Below are 23,214 nucleotides of genomic sequence, written 5' to 3'. Positions count from 1 at the left end.
GTCGCCTTAAACTCGTAGCACAAAGATCGTGTAAACACTCAAAACGAACAAACTCATGCACTCTCTTGCTCGTTCGCTCTTGCTCATCTTTGTTTGTCTCTTTGTTTGAGTGCAAATTTGCATTGTCTCTTTGTGTGGAAAGCACACTCACACACTGGTGCACTGGACTCACACCACTCTCATGGCTGCCAAAACTGACCTCAGAATTGTTGTTGGGGGGAAACATTCTAAAACTGTTTATTGTCAATGTGTTTGCCGAGGGGTAGGAGGTGCTTTGATACTGACTTTGGTTTTGTTTTGATTTATTCATTCTTTATGTTTTCGCAATGAGGCAATTGCTCTTTCCCTCCCACTGCTCGCTCTCTGGGAATGTGCCTGTGTGTGTGATATCTACTTAGCCTAAATTCACAGTAAAACTATTGACCAGATATCCCGCTTTGGCTAATTACATACACATGGCCGTAACTATAAGGCGATGATCTAGAGAAAACTGTGTCGTCGGTCCTGCATCGTGGTTAGACCTCCCCCCTACACAACAATGAACGGTGGGCCGCAGGCCACTCACTTTTTACATAAGTATGTACATACATATGTATGTATGTATGTAATAATAAAACAACGAGAAACAAGCACAAAGAGCGTTGCAATGATGAGGGGAAGAAGGGTCAGGTCAGAGGAATGCGATAATGGTGAAGAGCAAGCGTAAAGGAGGGAGGGAGTAATGGTGGAGAAGAACACGTTGATACTGCGGCGAGAGTTAGAAGGGAAGAAGCGACTGCGACTGCGACTGTGACTGTTACTGTGTCTGATGATGCCAAAGAAAGAGATACAGATGAGGAAAGAGGAGTTTTCGGAGAAAAACAAAGACGCGGTCGAAGAATTGTATGTAATAGAGTCTCTGTCTGTCGGCAGAGACGTTGAATAAAACAGACGCTGGGGACCCAGCCTTGCCCACCCATCTACTGTCTAATCCAACCTTCTCCGCCTGCCACCCACTGGCCCACCTAGCAAGTCAGTCGCCTTGATGGCCAAAGGCTCGCGCGTGTGCTTGCGTTTTGCTTCCGTTACAAATGGACACATGAACACACAGACAGGGAGCCATGCCATGCGGTGCCAAAATCTTTTGCGCCACTTGCATATCCCACACACATGAACATACAGACACACACAGCCACAGTAGGTTGCATATGGTCGCGAGAAGCCGCTCCGGCACGTACGCCATGTCAAGTTGTGTTGTTCTCTTCATGTCGTGCCCACGAGGTGCGGCAGAAAGGGGGTAGATAGAGCGCTCTCTTTCACAATGCGCTCTTTAAGCTACTTCCGTTTCTACAGCCACAAAGAAACGAAACGACACTAACGAACCGAGCCGAGCAAGCAACGACAGCATCGTTTTCTCTCTTTTGCTCTCTCTTTCCCCGTCCAACATGTTGCTAGGAAATGCCCACAAGGCATGTCAGTCCAACGAGGTAGAGTTTCACAGCACGCCAGCAGTACGGCACATTGTGCTTTACCCCGTTGTCCATACCTTTTGGTACATGCCCAGCACACGTTTCTTTGCAACATTCAAGCAGCAACATTTTAATGCCCGCCAACCGGTTATCAAGCAACATGAGTCGCAAACATGCAAGAAGAGGGCATATTGCAGCCCGGAAAAATTGTTCCCCAACATCCGCGCTATATTTTGGTTTACTTCAGACTTCAGAGTGTCTCTCAAAAATAAATTCGCCGCGAACGTGTAAACAACACAGCCCTGTCGAATTTTTTCTGAATTCAGAAATCTCCGTTGAAAACATCCGTGTCGGCAGTGGGGAAACACGGGGCCGCGACAACCAGCGAAAACATAACTAATGTCGGACTTTTCCCAAATCTTCGCAACGTAATCGAGTCCGAGTGTGCTGCATCATCGGCTCCCCGCGTGCCCCCCGCCAACAAGCCCTGAGTCGCCGCCAAATCAAGAACAGTTGCAAGTAAAAGGCGACAGACGAGCAGACTGTAATGTTTTTGTTATTTTTTTTCACCGTTTTGAATGACTTTTTGTGCCAAAACAAAAAAAACAACAACACAATGAAATTCAAAAGTCCTGGATTATTTTGAATTTCTGCAAAATAAGTAGCCAAAAACAGTAACTGCAGCAGAACGCTAAGCTAACGGTAACGAAACAGCAAAGTGAAATCTCAAAATAAGATAAAAAACACTCGCAGGCAAACGGCGCCTCTTGCTCCGCAGTCAGACTGAAGAAGCAGCAGCAGCAGCATCAGGCGGAGAGCTTAGCTCATTTGTGTGATGCAAAAAGTAGCTTCCTCCTAAAATACAAACACAAACAAATACAACCAAAAACGCCTTTGAAACATTTGTGGTTTGCCTTGCCAGCGCATACATTTGTTGCAGTTTGAAGACGCTTGTAACAGCAGAGCCAAGAGCAGAGCAGCAAACCAAAACATAATTAAAAGTCTTCAGCAGCAGCAGCAGCGGCGGCAGAGAAAGAGCGACTCTGCACGCTCCACGCACACACACAAACCGCACTCATAAACACACATATAGCGAGAGCAATAAAAACGCACAATGACCTTGCCAACCAATACAAACGTAGCAGCGAACGGTGGCTGCGGCAGCGGCAGTGGCAGTGGCAGCGGCAGCGGCAGCGACGATGACTCGGACATGTTCGGCCCGCCACGCTGCTCCCCCCCGATGGGCCATCATCATCACCGTTCGCGCGTGCCGATGATCTCGCCAAAGCTGCGGCAGCGCGAGGAGCGCAAGCGGATCCTGCAGCTCTGCGCCCACAAAATGGAGCGCATCAAGGACTCGGAGACAAATCTGCGGCGCAGCGTGTGCATCAACAACACCTACTGTCGCCTCAACGATGAGCTGCGGCGCGAGAAGCAGCTGCGTCACCTGCAGAATTTGCCCAGGTTAGTGTCGTCAAGTAGCATATTTATAACGAAACGTGCGCGTGGGTGGGTGGGTGGGTGATGAACTTTGAACTTGGCAACTCGAGATTCTGTGCGTGTGTCTGATGGTGGGCAGGGGTGGCTGTCAGCATTTGAACCGTCAAATATCGTTATATTTTTGTATTCCTGTTGGGTTACTCTCCTGTCCCGCAGGAGCAGTGGGGACTTGTCGGATGATGCAACTGCTTAGCCTTAGCCGCTTTGAAGCCGTAAACGGCTTGGGCAATAAACCAAACCCGATTTACCACACCACAGTAGTATATGGCTTCCACAAGGACTTGTGTTCCTCTGCCACTAGCCTGCTTCCTCTTCTCTTTCGGCCATACCCTCCCCATCCCCATCCCCATCCCCTTGCCATCCCATTCCACTTCCACTGCTTGCTTTGCCGTCTCCCATTCACCTTAGTCGTCGTCGAGTATTGCAAAGTTGCAGCAACATCGGACAAACAATCGGACAAACACAAACGAATACAGAAACACACAAAACAAAACAACAAAAACATTCACAGACACTCGTTTACACACACACACACACATAGACACACAGCACTGATGGAAGCGACGGCGGCGGCGGCATATTTTCATAGCGAGGAAACATTGAGGCCAAGCTCAGGCCGTCAGCCAAAGGCAATTCGAGCAAAGAAGTACGGGCAAAGCAAAGGCAAAATAAAAGACAGCAAAGACAGGGCAAAGCCAAGCATAAGCAAGACAAAGACAAAGACGAAGCCGCATAGGCAATGCAATGCAAAAACAAGAATGAACAAAATACAACAAATTAAAGCAAAGACACGCCGAAGCAATGGGCAAGAAATGGGTATGACATAAAAAACACAAACATCAAAGGCAAACCAATTAAGAAACAGAAGAGTAAACGCAAGCAGCACACACGCACACACATACATACACACATACATACATATTTATGTATGCATAAAACATTGCAGGAAAAGCAAAACTACTTAAATGTTAACCCAAAAGTAAGCACAAAGTCAGGTTGGGGTGGGAAGGGTGCACTGCAGCAAAAGCAAAAGCAAAAGCGAAAATAATACAAACTACAAAGGCACAAAGAAGTAAAAGCAAAGTGAAGACACACACACACACACACACACACACAAAAGCGGACAAAGCCAAAAGTCAAGCAAAAAAGCAAGCTCGTAATCGCACGGAAAAAAAGCCAAATGAAAACCACAAACACAGGCAACCGAAAAAAAAGAGCAAGCTCCAACAATTGAAGCAAAAGTTGTGCGTTTCATGACATGCTTGGTATTTATGTACATACATATGTGTGTGTGTGTGTGTGTGTGTGTGTGTGTGTATGTGCTGTGTTTTTGTATGCTGCAGGGCCAATCGTATAGTAAGTAGCACTGTGACCAAGAATCAAGAAAGGACAGGGGAACCACATGCAAACGAAGTGCATCTTGCTCGAAAAACATGTGAATCTATGCCTGTATGTATGTCAATAGATATGTACATATGTAGTACATAAATATGTCATTAGCAGATCCTTAGATCCAATTAGAGATGGGACTGCACCATGTAACTTCAGAGTTCATGGAGTAAAACAAATTGTCTCATACATACACACATGTACATATTTACATACCGCTCTGCTGTGCCCCTTATCTCATGTAGCAAACCGCAAAACGGACTTAAAAGTGAGTGAAAACTGGACACGACACACAGGAGGGTGAAATACGGTGTCGCTTTGCTGCTCCACGTGCTCCGCAAGTATTGAGTAATCATTTTTCTGCAGAGTTCACACCGAAGTTGTACAGTTGTACAGAAATTGGATGATAAACGATACTCGCCAGCGTCTGATGAATCATAAGGCGCGCGTCTGTGAACTTGTGATTATTAGTTCCGTTTTGTGGTCGTGTATCGTCGTGACTCGTGCCTGGGCAGCCTGCTGCTTGGTCCATCTCTAGCAAACACACAGGCACATGCATACATACATTTTTATGAGAATGTGCTCATGTGTGTGTGTGTGTGTGTGTTTGGGCGCTAAAGAAGTAATCGGAATCACGTTCCACTTGCAACAAACAAACAAAAAAAGCAACCACAATAATAGCAGCAACAACAGACACCAACCAGTCAGCGGTAGCGCCCGCAGCAGTGGCAACAGAACTGAACCTTCACACACACGAACACGAGCACACGAGCACACGAACACACACGCCCGTCCGAAGAGATTCGGAACTACTTACTATTCTGTGCCCCAGTCGTCTTTAGTTAATAGTTAATTTCTTTTTAAGCGTATTTTACAAAAGAGATACAGAAAAAAAACAGAAACAGAAATACAAACACAAACACACACAAGAACACGAACACAAAGTGAGCATAAGTGTGCTTGCTTGGCCTGCCTCTGCCTCTGCCTCTGCCTCTGCCTCTGCCTGTGTATCATTATTTTTGTCTTCGTCTTTTATGCACGTCCGCCGTCACCGTCGCCGTCACCGTCGTCGTTGGTCTCTCTGCACGCTGCGCTGCAGCTGCTAAAACATTTTGGCCCACTGGCAGTTGTTGGCGGCGCTCTCTGCTGGCAGAGGCATAATCAGCAAAAGCAGCAGCGCAGCTTTTTGCAATTTTTCATGTAGAATCTTTTCGTTTCGTGCGTGTGTGTGTGTGTGTGTATATATGAGAGTTGCTGGTTAGTCCATTTCCTTTACCGTTAACTTTCATTCACGGCTTGCTGCTGCTGCTGCTTTAACTTCCTATTGTGATTCAGTTCAAGTTCGTTCTTCCACGAATTCTATTTCTACTTGCTCATGTTCGTTCGTTAGTCCTTGCGGCCCAAATTCTGTGGACTCTTTTGATTCGACGTTAACTCGACTCTGCTGCTTATGCTCCTACTCTCACGCACCTTAAGCGGAGCGCAGCGCGTAACACCCCTGACCGCCCCTACGGCACTTGCTGTGCCAGTCCATCCCCTCTCCATCTCTCATATTTATACTCATGTTTGTACGTTTACATATGTGTGTATGCACTTACATTATCTAGCAGCAGCAGCAGCAGCAGCAGCAGCAGCAACAGTGGCAGTGGCAGTGGCCACCTTTGGCTTTCTTTTATCGTTCGCGCGCGCCGCCAAACGGCGGAGAAAACAAACAAACAACAAAATGCCGTTACACACGCTTTAAGCTTGGGTTTTGTTTTTGCTTTTGCAAAGTTAATTCCAACCCGCGTTTCGTTTCCTTTTGGACAATGCCTCCTCGCTTGTCACGACTGTCTGTCTGTGCCTCTCTCTCTCTCTCTCTTTCTCTCTGCTACTGGCAGCGCGCTCTTTCTCAGCCAGCGTCGCTTCGCGACGTTGCGGTGTTCGTGCGCTGGCTTTCCGTTTATTTTGTATACCCTGGAGGGGCGGTATGACGACCAGAACTTAATTAATGCCCTATATTCGCATGAATTTTATGCATAAATGCGTGAATTTCGAATCCTAAAGCTGTAAAAAATCTTAGATTTGGCTGATTAATTTTCCAACTTCTCGCCTGTGCGTGTGCGTGTGTGTGTGTGTGTGTGTGTTTCTCTTGATGTCTCTTTACCCTCGTCTTGCTTTGTTTGACATGTTTCACCAGCACCGAGCTCACACCCCACTCCTCTTTGGGAAATGCATATTCAGGCTGATGTGTGTTTAATGCCCCTTGCTTGTAGCTGTTTTTCAGCCAGCAATCGATAAATTAATTACACAAAGTGGAGAAATCGGAAGTGAGAGAGCCAGAGCCAGAGCCAGCCAGAAGAGTACAAAAATGTGGAATGGATCAAATCGCATGTTCCATTTGAGTGCTTAATTGATTAACTTTGACGGTAAAAAACGAGCTGATGTTGTCGCATGATGATCGGAATGATCGAAATGTTGCTGTTTTTTCTTATATTAATTGATGTACCCCAGTATTCCCTTGGCTCTCAGTACCTCTTGCAAAAAACAAATAAATGATGGGCTAAAGCGCTTCAAATAACGCTAAGAAACAGCAACAACAGAAGCAGCGAGTCGCGACTCTCTTATTCAATCGCTTACCGAATTTCCTCGAGTCTTTAGCGGTGCTTCTGCACTGCTTTATCCGTCAGCACTCACCCCCCCCCCCCCCCCCCCCCCCATCTCTTTTACTCACTCATTCACCACATAACAATCTGTCCAGAGCCGCTCACCAGCCACCAGCCGCTAGCTGTTCCTCTCCCTCGCACTTCCACTCTCCCACTTCTTGCACTCTTTTGTGCTCCATGCTCTTTGGCACTCATACACTCGCACTGCCACTGGCACTGGCACTGGCACTGGCACTCACCCATAGACGAACGACAGCTTTTTGTGTAACCCACTCAGGCCACCCCATTTTGCGGCGGCGGCGGCGGCGTCGTCGTAATAATTTCGCGACTGCGATGACGTTTTTATAGTTTTTGTTGTTGTTGTTGCTGTTGTTGCTTGTGCTGCTTTTTCTTTTTCTTGCTGTTTCTGTTTTGTGTGTCGCTGTCGCTGTGGCTGCTGTGTCTCCTCCTGTTGTCTCACTCTGTCATCGCCAGGCGATGCAAAGAAGTGATTGTTGTTGTTGTTGTTGTTGTTGCCTTTGCTGCTGTTCATCTCATCTATTCGGTAACGCGAATTGCACCACAAAACAATCAAATCAAAAACTCCCCCCACCCCCCTCCCCCACCCCTCACGGTGCACACTTGAAAGGGGGAGACCTTATCTCGCTCGCTTTGCATCTCGCAATATGCATTGAGTGAAATATTTAGAACTTTTCGATGATACAACCCCACCCCCCGTCTGTCTGACTGCGTGTGTGGTGGGGTGGGGTGGAGTGGGGTTGGAATGGAATGGAGATAAAAATAGCGAGGAGGAAGCGGCGAAGCTGAAAACTGGTTTTGATCTGTTATTGTTGTTGTTTTTATTATGCTCTTACGTTTTGATAAAGTCCTAAAGGCAGTGAAAATATTGCAAGAAGTTAATACGAGTCGGGGTTTTACATTACTTTTGTGTGATTGTTGAACACTTCGGGAGACTTTGAAATGAAGTTACCTTTGACACGAGTTGCCACCCCACACCACCCCACCCCACCCGACTTCAATTCTCATTCGCCCAATTCCCCCTTCCTTCCTGAACACTTCCCACTATTTTTTGCATACAGTGAAAGCGTGCGTCGCTTGCTTGCTCGCTCGCTCGCGCAATGACCCCCAACAGCGTCCTACATTTACGATTTACCCTCGCACCGCAGCGCACCGCACAGCAGCAGAACGTTGCTGCTGCCTTTAAGCCACTGTCTGCCTGCCATCCCTATATTGCGCATCCTTCCTTCCCCCACCCCACCCCACCCCACCCCGCCACTCCGCTTATTTTTGCACTAGCCTTTGTGCTTGTGCTTGTGCTTCTCTTTTCTTTGCTTTTTGTACACTTGTCGTTTGACAGGATTTCGTCTTGCCGTTGCCCTACTCTCACTCTCAGTGTGGCCCAGGCCAAGCCCCCTGCTGGCTTCGTGGGGGGGACAGGGTCGGGTACTTCCTAAAAACTCATTTCCATTCCTCATTCCTAAGCCAGAGTACAAATACCGCTGCCCTCGAACCTCAATCGCTGGTACTAAACTCTCACTAACACCGCTCTCTCTCTCTCTCTCTCTCTAACCCACTCACTAAACGCACTGCTTTATCATCTCCCCTCTCACCCACAAGTGCTGTTAAATGCATACATGCAACACACACACACACACATGTGTGTGCATGTGTAATTGCTGCCTAGAAAGCCTAAGCTGAAAACTTTGCTTGCTTTCCGTCCATCCCCCTCCCGTACTGCGCCTCTTTCAGCAAAAATTCCGAAAATTCGATTCGATTAATCAAAGCCCAAACAAAGCAAAGCATAGGTAGGGCAGAGAGCGAGAGAGAGAGAGAGAGAGGAAGCGGTTAAAGAGCCTTGAACTGAAAACCCCTTAAATAAAAAATAGAGTGGGGGAGCAAAAACAATCATAACGCACAAAAGGTTGGCCAAGGGTGGTGCAAGAGGAAGACGAGGAGAAGGAGGACAGAGAGAGAGAGAGAGAGGTTAACGCGCAATAAGTATGCCCCAATTTCGGCTTTGAGTGCTGGAGCAGTGGCTGTGCTTTAGCGGAGAAGCGAAAACAACGGCATATGAGACGAGGCGGACCAATAATGAAAATTGTGTTTTCTAGCTATTCCCATTTACCCCCAATATACCACTTCATCTAAGGATTGTCCAGTTGTCACACACATGTCCGTTTCGGTGTCTGCCTCTCCCAATGTCAAAGAGAGTCGAGAAAGAGCGCTCTGTATGCAAGTGTCTCTTCTGTTTGCTCTCTACTGCTATCTCCCTTGCTCATGCTCATGCCGATGGCTTATTACGTCACGATCTACATTGTGGTTGGCGTCTTTGGGGGTGGGCGCTGTGGGTTGTGTGGGATTCTGACTCATTCAGGATGATCTCTGCTATTATAGTCTCATAAAAACCACAAAGGCGAATGCGCTGCATGGTGGTGGGTAGATAGGGGAATGGGGATTGTGTTTCTGTGTCAGCTCATAGAATTGTGCGATGAGAATACAAAGTTTGATGTGATTGCTGAAGGCTAAACCTTCTAGATCTCAACTCATATCTCCCCAATTGAATTTCACTCATCATGCGTATGTTGTAGGTAAAGACCTAGCACACCCTCATTCAATCACACCTCACATTTAAACGAACTCTCTACCTCTGCCCAAGCTGCTGGCTGGCGTCTCATCTTCTCTTTTGGCCCCACATTCTCCCTGCTTTGGTCTGCCTGGTGGGCACCTCATTCGGTCAGTCAGCTGCGCATCGTCTATGACCCCCCCTACTCCCCTCCACGCCATCTACAAACACATCTTCGTTGTCGGCTTCGAATTGGAGTTTGTTGTTTCTTTTGCTGTTGCCTCGCTTGCTCCCATTTTCGTTTTGGGCCGTCCATCCACAACAAGCATTAAGCGCAACAAAAGCAACAATGAAACTAACATACTTTTTTTTTGCTTCACTTGCTGGCACTCTGGCTACCTGAGCCGAGCAAGCCGTCTGTTCTCTCTTACACTGTCTTTCGGCAAGGAGTAGCAATGCAAGGTGAGGCGCTGCTTGTGCATTCCACGCTCCCTCTCTCCCTCTCTCGCTCCGCTCTCATTGTGTCACGCATTGTAAGTGGCCGAAGAAAAGAAAATGCAATTCGATTATGGGCATTGCCCCCCTACCATCGGTTAACTCTTTCCTATTTGTTGACTCGTTTTCTCTCTTGCCCCCCCCTTCCGTTTGGACATGGATTCTGTTTTGTTTCTATAAGCTCTGAGCAATTTTTGGTTTGTTTTCGTATTTCACTGTTGCTTTTTGGTTTTGCTTCTTCCTCCGTTTCGTTTTGTCGATGCACAGAGATTCCTCCATACTTTCGCTTTTTTTTTTGTGCTGTTGTTTCCTCAGCCCACCCTTGAAGCGTCGTACTCCATGGCTGAGCGCCCCCCCTCCACATTATTTCTGTCAGTTATTGCTTGTGTTGTAACTGTTGTTGCCTGCTGCTGCTGCTGTTGCTGCCGTTTCTGCTGCTTCGCTTTAATAGTCAAAATTGACATGCTCTGGTGCGCATTTTAATGCGTGCGCCACCCCGCCAACCCGCCACCCCGCCACCTGACCCCTTAGCTCCTTCCACCTGCCCGCCCATCAGTGCGTCTTTTTCTTCCACTTTATTTGAACAATATTATTTTGGTAGAGAGTATAATGAAATTTGTACGCAAAATTAACTTCATTCGCAATATACTGTTGGTACAAGAAGTTGTCATATAATAAATTAATTAGCTAGCAGCAGCAGCAGCAGCGAGAGAGAGAGAGAGAGAGAGAGAGTATTAACCACGGCGAAGTGCTTGAGTTTTGCCTTTTCCTTTGTGCCGTTACTTCTTTGAATTTTTTCCACCTCTCCGTCGCTAGACAGTGAGCGTTGTATGAGGATGGGTGGGAGGCGTGGCAGCGCTTGGTAGACAGTTGTTGCTGGCTTTTTATTGAAAGAGAAATTAACTGAAATTTACTTCGCTGCTGGTCACCAAAGCCACGCCACATACACGCGCACACAGTTGGCCCAGTTAATTAAAGGCAGAGAGACGGCGGCAAACTTCCCTTACAACCAGCGCTCCATGGCTCCATGGCCCCATGGCCCCATTAGTCCTTAGTCCAAAAGAATCAAATAAACGAAGCTGATGTCAGGCTTCAGGCTTGCTGGTGGGTGGGTGACAATGAATATGGAAGGACAGGGAGACAAGGGGAGAGGGCAGGACGTTGATTGATTAGAGCGAAGTTTGAACTCGATAAAACGATTGATGGGCTATCGATTTTTGCACTAATATGCATCGGAGGGAGTGCACGTTGTATCGATATCACCGCAACTATGTAGAGATCGATACAAGCTGACGATAGTTGATCAATATGGCAACGGTTCTGCCTGCATTCTGATTTCTGCATTCTGCCTTCTTCCTTTTAATTAAAACTGAAACTGAAACTGAAAATATTGCAGCCATAACAATTTCCCCCTGTGTTTTTGCTGTGTGTCCAACTCTTGACTAACTTTCCCTTCACTTTCTCTCTCTCTCTCTCTCTCTCTGCAGAACTGACGGCCGAAGTCCGGAATTGGCGCGTGAGAATCTCTTCCAGCCCAACATGGATGATGCCAAGCCGAACAACAACAACAACAACAGCAGCAACAGCAACAGCAACAGCAACGCCAAATCCCAATACGCAGACTGCTCTGCCACGGGCCGCACCATGTGCTCCATTGAAAATCAGCCACCAATGCGCCAGGCAGCGGCCACGCCCGCCTCGCAATCCGCCGCGGCGGCCATCCGGAAGCGTAATCTGTCCAGCAGCAATCTGGTGAACGATCTGGAGATACTCGACCGCGAGCTGAGCGCCATCAATGCGCCGATGCTGCTCATTGACCCAGAGATCACGCAGGGGGCGGAGCAGCTGGAGAAGGCCTCCCTGTCCGCATCCCGCAAGCGAATGAGGAGCAACAGCATCAGCGAGGACGAGAGCGACCGGCTGGTGCGCGAAGCCCTATCGCAGTTCTACATACCGCCGCAGCGTCTCATCTCCGCCATCGAGGATTGCCCCCTGGACGTGGTCGGACTGGGCATGGGCGTTGGCATGGGCATGGGCATGGGAATGGGCATGGGAATGGGCATGGGAATGAGCATGGGAATGGGAATGGGAATGGGCATTGGATCGAGCGCTGGCGCCTCCATGGACAGTCCGAGCAGCAAGCGCAACAAGCTGTCCGTCGTCGATCACCATCATCATCATCATCTGGAGCTGGTCGACTTCGACATGAATCAGAACCAGAAGGACTTTGAGGTGATAATGGATGCCCTGCGGCTGGGCACGCCGACGTCGCCGAGCGGCGCCAGTGACTCGTGCGGCCAGGCGGCCATGATGAGTGAGTCGGCGAGTGTGTTTCACAATCTGGTGGTCACCTCGCTGGAGACATGAAAGTATCAGTAAACGCGCTCTGGCGGGGGAGCGGAGAAGCGCAGACAAAGAGTTAGGTTATGTAAGGCACACTTACACACACATACACACACACATCTCTAGGTTATAGCTAGCTACTAGTGAGAGCGAGCGAGATGCCAGTATTACTCATTGCGAGCATTTGGGGCCCAAGATAGAGAGAGAGAGAGTTGAGGGCAGCGGCATCTTGCGGAGGATTTGTACAAAGAAGAAAAATCAAATATTTTAGAATAAAAATCAAAGCAGAAGCGTTTAAGAAATGGACAAGCAGGAAGAAAGAGAAACAAAGAACAAACGGAGACAACAAATGAGAAAAACAAAAGAGAGAGAGAGAGAGAGAGAGAGGAAGTATAACAAAAATCAAAGAATTTGTAGTCAAAATGCAAAGAAAGGGAAAGAAAAAAAAAATACAAAATACAAAAAAAAAACAAAGAAATTATTTTTTTAAAGAAAGAGCGAGAGAGAGAGAGAGAGAGCAAGAGAATTGTAAGCTTCATCAGTGTATGTACATGCATTCATAGATACATACATACATACATTAATACATACATACATTACATTTGTATGTAAATAAAATGTTCATTTAGTTAAGACATAAGTTTGCTTCCAGTTTTGGTTACGCAGAGAGGAGAACTCCATTCATGAACACGAACTTCCGATCAACAAAAAAAAACAAACCTTCAAAAGCAATCAAACAAAAGGTCTAGCACATTCCAGGGTATGCGCCAGTAGATGCACCGCTTACCCTCTACACACATTGAGACTTCCCTGGAGTCTCCCTCGTCCATGGTGAAATTACCAACAAGGTGGCGTTATCCGCTGTGCGGGGGCGCTATTCACCACGCCGAAAAGGGTTGGAGTCCGAGCTATTGGTCCCCGAAAGAGAGTGCCCTGCGGTGAAGCCGCCAACTTGTTAGCAATTTCATCAAGCTCTCACCTAGTTCCGCAGCTAAGCTGAATTTTATGCTGAACATCGGAATTTGTATTTGTATTTACAATTTGTATGCTTACAACTCAAGGATATGCATAAATACTTTATGTATAATGTATATGGATTAAAGGACGTTCTCCTAGTCAACAGAAAATGGTTTCAATTGCGTAAATTAAAAAGAAAACAAAGAAGAACTTTCGGTTCGAAATTGGTTTAGTTGTAATCTCTTTTGTCGCCAAGATTGGAAATTGTAAGCAAAAAATGTTGATTAAAACTAGCAATTAAGCAATTTAAAATGCGATAAAACCAGCAAAAAGCAAAAACAAACAAAAAGAAAATCACAAAAAAGTGCAATTAGAATTTTTACTAAATATGGAAGCAAGCCTCGAAGCAAACAAACAAAAACAAAAACAAAACAAAATTTATAAGCAAAAAACCAACAAAAGTGCATTCAAAAAAAGATTTAAATGAAAATCAAGCAAATTAAAACAAAATATATAACGAAAATATGAGCATAGTCCTAAGATCTATATATTATTAATACTTACACACACACACACACACACACACACACAAATTAAGCAACAATATTTATAAGGTTCAAAGGAAACAAAAACATTTGTTTGTTCTTCGCAAAAAGGGAAAGAGCAAAAAGTGTGATGGCTGTGATAGAATACTTAAGTTTTTTTGACTAAAGAAAATGGGGAGACAACCACAAAATGTTATTAAGAAGGAACAACAAACAAACAAACAAAAAAAAAAAAAACAAAAAAAAAAGAACACGCAAAAAAAGGCAGAAAAATCATGAATATTATGATATTATGTATGTGTGGAAAATGAACATTTATTATGATAGTATTAGTGAAGAAACAAAATATTTCTAAAGAGCAGAGAGACGAGAGAGCTGAGTTGCACTTTCTTTGCGAGAGGGAAGAGCCAAAGAGAATCTCCCTCTCCCGCTCTCCCGCTCTCCCGCTCTGTCGCTCTTGTGCAACTTTCGCTTGCTTGACTTTCATTGATTTTATATACACACAATACATGCATGCAGCTATGTGTATGTTTAGGCATATGTATACAGCTATATAAATAATCTTTATATTTTTTTGTTTGCAAATTTTCTATTAGCCTCGCCTCGCCTCGCCTCGCCTCGCCTCGCCTAAGCTTTCGTTTTCGATTTCGTTTTCGTTTTCGTTTCTCTTGTCAGGCCTAAACCACAAATCGGCTCTCTGGGCCCTCAGCAATGTTAAGGGTATGATTATACTGCCAGGGGTCCTAAATTCTGTTACCTATTGAAATATTTTGTTTGATTTTTAAGTTAAGTTTTTTTTCAACTACGTCTATGATTTACTATTAAATAATATATTTTTGTGTTATCAGTACTAGCAGAATTACTTAGACATTAGCTCGAACCTTAATGCGTAAATGTATTTCCATTTTTTAGTTAATATTCCTACACACACACACACACACACACACATGTAGTTACTCTCCGAGCGATCAGCTGTATTGATCGACCAACGGCAAAATAAATTATACAAAAAAATACCAAAAAAAAAAAGAACAGAAAAAGGAATTGCATTTGAATTGATTTGCTTAAGTTTTAGTTTTAGTTGCATGCTTAAATGTTTTTATTTTTGTATTCGCATCATATCCTTTCTCTTTCTATTGCGTTATCGTTTCCGTCTGCCCCCCTGGCTTATCATCCGATCGTTGTGTGACTGCTGACCCAGCTCAGGGCTACGGGGGGTCAACGTTGATTGAAGAGCACAGCCGCACCCACACCGAAATGGTTCCGTTGAGTGCATTTCGAGTTGCTTACCGAAGAGCCACAAGATTTGAGCAAATTGTTTTGGTCGATCGATCCCTTGTGGCTTTAAGCCTTCGGAACGAGACAGATCTGCTCAGACTTTGGTTTGCTTTGGTTGCGGCCTCCAAAGTTAGCCTTCCTTGTTTTTGCTTTATTCCGCTTTGAATGCCACATTTTTTGGATGGCTTATGGATGGGTCTGGGGTCTGGCCTCGGGTTTTTGTTTTTTGGCCAATGCCGCACTCGTTCAACGCACTCTTTGGGAGGTTCGTTGTTTGGCATTGCAAAAATATAGCTATACATTGAGCTGCTGTTTGGAGCTGCTGTTTGGCATCTGAATAATACCTCTTAATCTATGGACCAGTCGCTGGAGCATTTGTGTGCCTATCGATTAATAGTCAACTCTGTTTATCGATAACTACAATATTCAAAAGACGCGCCAAGCTGAGACTTGCATCAATTATGATTTCCTCTCGTAAATGTTCGATAAATATATTATATACGCATATGTATGCATAACTGTAGAGCTATTTACGTAGTTATTGCTGATTTAAGGCTACATAAGTGCTTTTTAAAGAACGAAAATATATATATATAGAGAGAGAGAGCGCCAGAAGCGGGCAGTTCAACATTGGGCTGGGGGCATGGGCTACCAGAATGTATGATAACAAATTCAGACTCACACACACACACACACATACACATAAGCACACACATACACAGACAGCAACGAGAGAAAAATCAATTCTGAATTGATCTTCTGCTTCAAACTTCAAACACTTCAAAGTAAATAACATCCATCGGGGGGGGGGGGGTTGGGTGCTCATTTTGCTCTTCAACTTTATTGCTATAATTTCTTGATGTTGCCATGGCGATATGCCATGTCCTTAGTAGGAGGAGCCTTGACTGCAGGCCGCCTTCTGGAACACGCCCTGGCAGCTGAATATGTAGTTCTTGGGACAGGGCTGGGCGGGTATGGTGGCGCCGCCGTAGCTGGCAGTTCTCGCTGATCCCAGCATATCCCCCATGCGAGCGTAGCCAGAGTATTTCGGTGCGGAATATGCGGGAGCCGCAGGTGCTGAATAGCTGGGAGCCGCAGGTGCTGAATAAGATGGAGCCGCAGGTGCCGAATAGCTTTGAGCGCCAGGTGCCGAGTATGACGACGGTGCGGAGGATGAATAAGATGATTTTGGTGCTGAATAGCTGGGAGGAGCTGGTGCTGAATATGATGGAGCTGCAGGCGCTGAATAAGATGGAGCTGCAGGCGCTGAATAGCTCTGAGCGGCAGGTGCTGAATAGCTGGGAGCAGCAGGTGCTGAATATGATGGAGCCGCTGGTGCTGAATAGCTGGGAGCAGCAGGCGCTGAATAAGATGGAGCCGCTGGTGCTGAATAGCTGGGGGCAGCAGGCGCTGAATAAGATGGAGCCGCTGGTGCTGAATAGCTGGGGGCAGCAGGCGCTGAATAAGATGGAGCCGCTGGTGCTGAATAGCTTGGTGCAGCCGGTGCTGAGTACGATGACGGTGCGGATGATGAGTAAGATGATTTGGGTGCGGAATAAGATGGAGCTGCTGGGGCTGAATAACTTGGAGCCGCTGGGGCAGAGTATGATGGACCGGCGGGTGCTGAATAGGATGGTGCTGAATAGCTTTGAGGCGCAGGTGCCGAGTAAGATGGTGCTGCGGGTGCTGAATAAGATGATTTGGGTGCTGAATAGCTGGGAGCAGCATTTGATGAATATGATGGGGCTGCAGGTGCTGAATAAGATGGTGCCGCTGGAGCTGAATATCCTTGAGATGCTGGTGCTGAATAGCTCGGACCCGCTGGGGCTGAATAAGATGGAGCAGCAGGCGCTGAATAAGATGGAGCTGCGGGTGCCGAGTAAGATGGGGCTGCAGGCGCTGAATATCCTTGAGGTGCTGGTGCTGAATAAGATGGGGCTGCAGGCGCTGAATAAGATGGAGCTGCGGGTGCCGAGTAAGATGGGGCTGCAGGCGCTGAATATCCTTGAGGTGCAGGTGCTGAATAGCTCGGAGCCGCTGGCGCTGAATAAGATGGGGTTGCAGGCGCTGAATACCCTTGAGATGCTGGTGCTGAATAAGATGGAGCTGCTGGTGCTGAATAGGAAGGAGCGGCTGGTGCTGAATAGCTCGGAGCCGCAGGTGCCGAGTAAGATGGGGCTGCGGGCGCTGAATAAGATGGGGCTGCAGGCGCTGAATATCCTTGAGATGCTGGTGCTGAATAAGATGGAGCTGCTGGTGCTGAATAAGATGGAGCTGCTGGTGCTGAATAGCTCGGAGCCGCTGGCGCTGAATAAGATGGGGTTGCAGGCGCTGAATAAGATGAGGCTGCAGGCGCTGAATAAGATGGTGCTGCAGGCGCTGAATATCCTTGAGATGCTGGTGCTGAATAAGATGGAGCTGCTGGTGCTGAATAAGATGGAGCTGCTGGTGCTGAATAGCTCGGAGCCGCAGGCGCTGAATAAGATGGGGCTGCAGGCGCTGAATAAGATGGTGCTGCAGGCGCTGAATATCCTTGGGAAGCTGGTGCTGAATAGCTCGGAGCAGCAGGTGCTGAATAAGAGGGAGGGGCTGCATATCCTTGAGATGCAGGTGCCGAATAACTTGGAGCTGCTGGCGCTGAATAAGACGGTGCCGCAGGTGCCGCAGGGGCCGAGTAGCTGGACTGCGAATTGTAGATTACGGGCGCGGCATATGCTTGAGCCGGAATGCCCGAAGAGGATCGTGCGGGACGTTCATCGAACTCGCTGTCGGGTGCGGGCAAGTCCTCGAAGTCCTGCCTGTAGTCAGCTGAGGCCAGGGCCAGCAGGCATCCGATGGCCAGTAGTGAAGGGAGAAGCGATCCGCACATGCTGCTCGAGGGTCGATCTCGAAATGTAAACTGAAATCAGGTGGCAGGGGGCAGTTCTTATATGAACAAAAAGCTAACAAATCAGCACAAAATTTCGAGACTACCCAAAAAGTTGCGCAAGTGGAAATTCTGGCTCGATTCTGTTTAAGTTCGCTAGAATCGATCCAATTCAAAGTCATTTCACTCTCGGCATTTACTGCTTGACTCGACTCGACTCGTTTCGCTGTAAAAGTGCCAAGCAGTGCTTACTTTTGGCCCAGATCACACTTGTAGGGTGCATTTCTCTTCTGCTCTTTGGGTTAGCAGCTAAAAAGCAGACAAAGTCAAATTATGTTTCTCTTGGTCAGCAATACAATATGTAAATATGTATGTAAGTGTATGGTACACTTGTAAGTATGTAAAAATATGAAAACTCGGTCAATGTTGGAATGCTGAAGCGTCAATAAGTGAACCTTAATGGTTGTATTCAGCATAATTTTTCCATTTACAAAATGAGTTTGAGACATTAAAGCATTCAAATTTAGGCGCCTTAATCCGATATATTTTTCAGAGTCGATATTCCTATGGAAACGATAAGAAAGCAACCCTGTTTTTTGTTCGTCAGAAAATTGCGCAGCCAGCTTTTGGTTATCTTATTTTAATCTTATCAACGAAAACAGCTTATATGTATATTATAATTTATAAATCCAATTATTTTAAGGATTTGATTTGTTTAAACATACACAAAAAAACAGTGTTGCCGTGCAGCATGCACTTTGCGCACCTTGGTCATACTGTGCACCGAGTGAATTATATGGCACTTTCTTTCGCAAGAAAAATAAGCGCATCTGATTAAATTGAAAATTCAATAAAAGAGCCTTTGAAATGCATCAATCGTAAAGAAAATAAATGGACGTATTGGATAAAATTATAGTTTAAGTTGTGAGAGTCCCAATTAGCTGGTAATATATAATGGCATATCAAAATTAAGGAAATGTGTTTACGACTACGGTATATATGCGGTATGTTCTGAAAATGAATAGGTATATTTCGGTATATACTCTCCGTTAATTTCGCGGTCACACTGACCTAAACGTCGGCGCGATTCTTTCGTGTTAAATTTTCCAATCGACGTGCACAAAAAACCGACACGTAAGTAAAAACTACTTCAAAAAGCGCTTGAAACGCTGTACAAGGGAGAGAGAGTGAGTGAAGCGGTGTTCCGACAGCTGCTTGCGTTGCAAAAAACGAGAAAAAAAGACGAAAGAACCAAAAGTATCTGAAAAGCAAAGGCAAAAGCAAAAGCAAACGCAAAAAGAAGTAGCTGGAAATAAATACAAAAGGTTAATGCTCTCCCCCACCAGCATGTGGTGGTGGTGCATGGCTCAAAAAACAGTTTGTATAAATTCATAATTTCTTGTTGTTGTAATTTCGTGCAGAAAAAATGGAACTGCTAGCGAGACCGGGCCGTGGCTCGTGGCGCACACAGATGCTCGTGCTGGGTGTTGCTGTTGTTCTCCTGGGAGTACTGCAACTGCCCAGTGCCCAATCGGCTGCCGTTATGTCCGTGGACCTGGGCACCGAATGGATGAAAGTGGGCGTCGTTTCGCCCGGTGTGCCCATGGAGATAGCCCTCAATCGTGAGTCCAAGCGCAAGACTCCAGCCATAATTGCATTCCGCGATGGCGTGCGCACCGTTGGCGAGGATGCCCAAACCATTGGCATACGTGATCCGAACTCGGCCTATGGCTATCTCTTGGATCTGCTTGGCAAGACCATCGATAATCCCATTGTGGATCTATACCGGTAAGTCGTGTCTGTGTGTGTGTGTGTGTGTCTGTGTGTGTGTCTCTGTCTCTGTCTGTGTCTGTGTGTGTGTTGGGCTTTTGGGCCACGTCAGTGCTGGAGACTCTGGGACATTCTGTCTTCTAATTGTAAATCTCTCTCTCCAGGAAACGCTTTCCGTACTACAACATTATCGGTGATCCGGTGCGTAATACGGTGGTGTTCAAGAAAAGCGACACCGAGGAGTTCTCCGTTGAGGAGCTGATCGCCCAAATGCTGGTCAAGGCCAAGGAGTACGCCCAGATATCCACACAGCAGTCCATCGCCGAGTGTGTGCTCACGGTGCCCGGCTACTTTGGGCAGGCGGAGCGTGAGGCGTTGCTGGCAGCCGCACAGCTGGCCAACCTGAAGGTGCTGCAGCTGATCAACGACTATGCGGCGGTGGCCCTCAACTATGGCGTCTTCCATCGTGGCGAGATCAACGAGACGGCGCAGTACTATCTGTTCTACGACATGGGCGCCTACAAGACATCGGCGGCTGTTGTGAGCTACCAGCTGGTGAAGGACAAGCAGACCAAGGAGACCAATCCCGTGGTGCAGGTGCTGGGCGTTGGATTTGATCGCACGCTGGGCGGCCTGGAGATCCAGCTGCGACTGCGCGACTATCTGGCCAAGGAGTTTAATGCGTTGAAGAAGACCAAAACGGATGTGACCACCAGTCCGCGTGCCTTGGCCAAGCTCTTCAAGGAGGCCGGTCGCCTGAAGAATGTCCTTTCGGCGAACAACGATCATTATGCGCAGATCGAGAACCTGCTGGAGGATATCGACTTTAAGCTGCAGGTGTCGCGCGAGAAGCTGGAGGAGATCTGCGCCGATTTGTGGCCACGCACCACCAAGCCGCTGCAGCAGGCTCTCGCCTCGTCCAATCTGAGCCTCGATCTGATCACCCAAGTGATCCTGTTTGGCGGTGGCACGCGTGTGCCACGCGTCCAGGAGACCATCAAGGCGCTGATCAAGCAGGAGCTGGGCAAGAATCTGAATGCCGACGAGTCGGCCACCATGGGCGCTGTGTACAAGGCGGCGGATCTCTCCGCTGGCTTCAAAGTGAAGAAGTTCGTCGTCAAGGATGCTGTGCTGTATCCCCTGCAAGTGATCTTCGACAGCGTGGCCGCCGACGGTGTCTCTGCGAAGAAGGTGAAGCGCGTGCTCTTCGGCCTCATGAATCCCTATCCACAGAAGAAAGTCATCACCTTCAACAAGCACTCGGATGACTTTGAGTTCTTCGTGAACTACGGGGATCTGGAGCGCTACAGCCAGGAGACGGTCGCCGCCATTGGCAGCCTGAACATAACGCGCGTGGAAATCCGGCAGGTCAAGGAACTGCTGGAGAGCCTGAAGAAGGATTTGGTGGAGAACAAGGGCATCAAGGCGTACTTCGAGCTGAATGATTCCGGCATTGTGCGCTGCACCGGCGTGGAGTATATCTACGACAAGCAGAAGCCAGACGATGCGGATGAGGACAGCACTTTGGCCAAGCTGGGCAGCACCATTAGCAAGTTGTTCACCAAGAAATCAGACACGGGCGACGACTCCAACGATGACAACAAGGAGGAGGCTGCGCCCGAGGAGGCAGGCGCGGGCGCAGGCACAGGCACAGGCGAAACCCCCAAAACAGAAGACAGTCAGACGGAGAAGCCTGCCGCTGCAGAGGCTGAACAAAAGGATAAGGAGAAGGAGAAGAAGACTACGTCGGATGCGGCAGCGGCAGGGGCAGCGGCAGAGGCAGAGGGTGCCATTAAGCTGGTGACTGTCAAGGCGCCTGTGGCCCACAATACACACGTGCTGTTTACGGCCAATCTGTCGGGTGCCGCCTATGACAGCTCGCTGGCCAAGCTGACGGCCATCAATAAGATCGAGGAGGAGCGTGTGCGCCTGGAGTCTGCCTTCAACTCGCTCGAGTCGCACATCATTGAGGTGCAGCAGAAGCTGGGCGAGGATGCCTACAAGAGCTGCGCCACTGCCAAGGAGAAGGAGAAGCTGCTGGCCGAGTGCAGCAGCCTGTCCGAGTGGCTGTACGAGGATCTGGAAGATCCCAAGGCGGAGATCTATGAGGATAAGCTGCACGAGCTGAAGAAGCTTTCGAGTGTCTTCCTTGAGCGGCATTGGGAGCACGAGGAGCGGCCGGAGGCCGTCAAGGCCCTGAAGGGTATGCTCGACGGTGCCGAGAAGTTCCTGGTGACCGCCCGCAATCTCACCAAGGACACCAATCCAGAGAAGGATGTGTACACCCAGGTGGAGATCGACACGCTCGTCAAGGTCATCGAGGAGAGCAGCGCCTGGCTGAAGACTGAGTCTGCCGCCCAGAAGAAGTTGCCACGCAATGCCGATGTCCGCCTCACCGTCAAGGAGATCACCGCCAAGATGAGCCTGCTGGACCGCGAGGTCAAGTATCTGGTGAACAAGATCAAGATCTGGAAGCCCAAGGTCGCTGACAAGGACAAGAAACCCAAAGAGACTGACAAGGAGAAGGAGCAGAAGGTGGGCGAAGGCGAAGGCGAGGCTGCAGGCAGCGGCGATGAAGATCAAGCCAAGGAGCAGCCAGAGGGCGCCGAGCCGGAGGTCACACCCACGCCCACGCCCACTGTTGACACCCAGACACCACACAGCGAACTCTAAACCAAGCCCCACACACGACACAGACAGAGGGCAGTAGATTAAAGGCTGGATGCGAAATGCTGGACGCGAGAGATCTGGCGATTTAAGGACTTGTTCGGCAATGCATATATGGGGCAAAGGGGGGGGCTATGGGGCTATGCGGAACGAATGGAAACGAACTTCAGGGGCATGCGAAAAACTAAACTTTGTGGGGGGATATGGGGTTCCGGTCGTTGCAGTTCTCCACAGATCGCAACATTTCGCGTCAGCCAGAATTTATTTCTACGGTTTTTTTTTGTATTCAAATTAGCTAAAGTCGGGGTTTAATTAATTGCTAATCTATCTCTAATCTAATAAAACAAACCAACAAAAAACACAAACAAAATGTAAAATGCAAACAAACGATGTCCAATTCCAATTCAAAACCATTCCAATTCCACTCCATTCCGCTGTGTTTTTTTTTATTCCTTTTCCTTCTTCGATGATCTGTGTAGATGTATGTATGCGTGTGTGTCACCCAAAGGAGGCTGCATATAGGGATAGGAACCAAGCTCAAAAATAATAAATCCAAAACCAAAGTAATACTTTGTATACGCTCATTAATTTCATTCAAGGTTTCCTTCCCTTTATCAATTTTTGAATGTTTCACACCATGCCATTCCCTGCGAGTCGATACATATCGAAATTATTTACGGTTGCTTTTTGTGATGCTCATCCCTAGTGCTGCGAAATATCGATAGTGGCGTTACAGCCCTAGTTGTTA

The 23,214-nt window shown here is 47.5% G+C and overlaps 3 protein-coding genes across 5 annotated transcripts; all 3 read left to right on the top strand.

The window, feature by feature from the left end:
- The first annotated feature begins 1,703 nt into the window (after nt 1-1,703).
- On the top strand, nt 1,704-12,752 carry LOC117580969 (keratin, type II cytoskeletal I). 3 transcript variants are annotated; one of them, XM_034267761.1, is made up of 3 exons: nt 1,704-2,912; nt 11,528-11,602; nt 11,633-12,752. In XM_034267761.1, the coding sequence occupies exons 1-3, from the start codon at nt 2,563-2,565 to the stop codon at nt 12,405-12,407; spliced, it is 1,200 nt and encodes a 399-aa protein (XP_034123652.1). In that variant the 5' UTR covers nt 1,704-2,562; the 3' UTR covers nt 12,408-12,752. The 3 variants fall into 3 exon arrangements, with proteins under 3 accessions (XP_034123652.1, XP_034123653.1, XP_034123651.1); XM_034267762.1 differs by having other exon boundaries at nt 11,528-12,089; nt 12,126-12,752; XM_034267760.1 differs by having other exon boundaries at nt 11,528-12,752.
- Nucleotides 12,753-16,169: 3,417 nt separating this feature from the next.
- Nucleotides 16,170-18,061, top strand: LOC117580913. The gene is made up of 6 exons (XM_034267675.1): nt 16,170-16,309; nt 16,355-16,618; nt 16,823-16,963; nt 17,396-17,467; nt 17,516-17,731; nt 17,774-18,061. The coding sequence occupies exons 1-6, from the start codon at nt 16,223-16,225 to the stop codon at nt 18,059-18,061; spliced, it is 1,068 nt and encodes a 355-aa protein (XP_034123566.1). The 5' UTR covers nt 16,170-16,222.
- Nucleotides 18,062-19,099: 1,038 nt separating this feature from the next.
- LOC117580891 (hypoxia up-regulated protein 1) lies at nt 19,100-22,828 on the top strand. The gene is made up of 3 exons (XM_034267643.1): nt 19,100-19,163; nt 19,451-19,817; nt 19,964-22,828. Exons 2-3 carry the CDS (start codon nt 19,456-19,458, stop codon nt 22,470-22,472), a joined length of 2,871 nt encoding a protein of 956 aa, XP_034123534.1. The 5' UTR covers nt 19,100-19,163; nt 19,451-19,455; the 3' UTR covers nt 22,473-22,828.
- Nucleotides 22,829-23,214: the final 386 nt, after the last annotated feature.

The sequence above is a fragment of the Drosophila guanche genome, unplaced genomic scaffold (assembly GCF_900245975.1).
Source record: "Drosophila guanche unplaced genomic scaffold, DGUA_6, whole genome shotgun sequence".
NCBI classification, from domain to species: Eukaryota; Metazoa; Arthropoda; class Insecta; order Diptera; family Drosophilidae; genus Drosophila; species Drosophila guanche.
This window is presented reverse-complemented; position numbering and strand designations above follow the sequence as displayed.

Coding starts and splice junctions, on each gene's coding strand:
- LOC117580891 (XM_034267643.1), top strand. CDS start 19,456: ATGGAACTGCTAGCGAGACCGGGCCGTGGCTCGTGGCGCACACAGATG. Junction 19,818..19,963: donor CCCATTGTGGATCTATACCG/GTAAGTCGTGTC, acceptor CTCTCTCTCCAG/GAAACGCTTTCCGTACTACA.
- LOC117580969 (XM_034267760.1), top strand. CDS start 2,563: ATGACCTTGCCAACCAATACAAACGTAGCAGCGAACGGTGGCTGCGGC. Junction 2,913..11,527: donor CACCTGCAGAATTTGCCCAG/GTTAGTGTCGTC, acceptor CTCTCTCTGCAG/AACTGACGGCCGAAGTCCGG.
- LOC117580913 (XM_034267675.1), top strand. CDS start 16,223: ATGCGGGAGCCGCAGGTGCTGAATAGCTGGGAGCCGCAGGTGCTGAAT. Junction 16,310..16,354: donor CGAATAGCTTTGAGCGCCAG/GTGCCGAGTATG, acceptor AAGATGATTTTG/GTGCTGAATAGCTGGGAGGA. Junction 17,732..17,773: donor TGAATAGCTCGGAGCAGCAG/GTGCTGAATAAG, acceptor CTTGAGATGCAG/GTGCCGAATAACTTGGAGCT.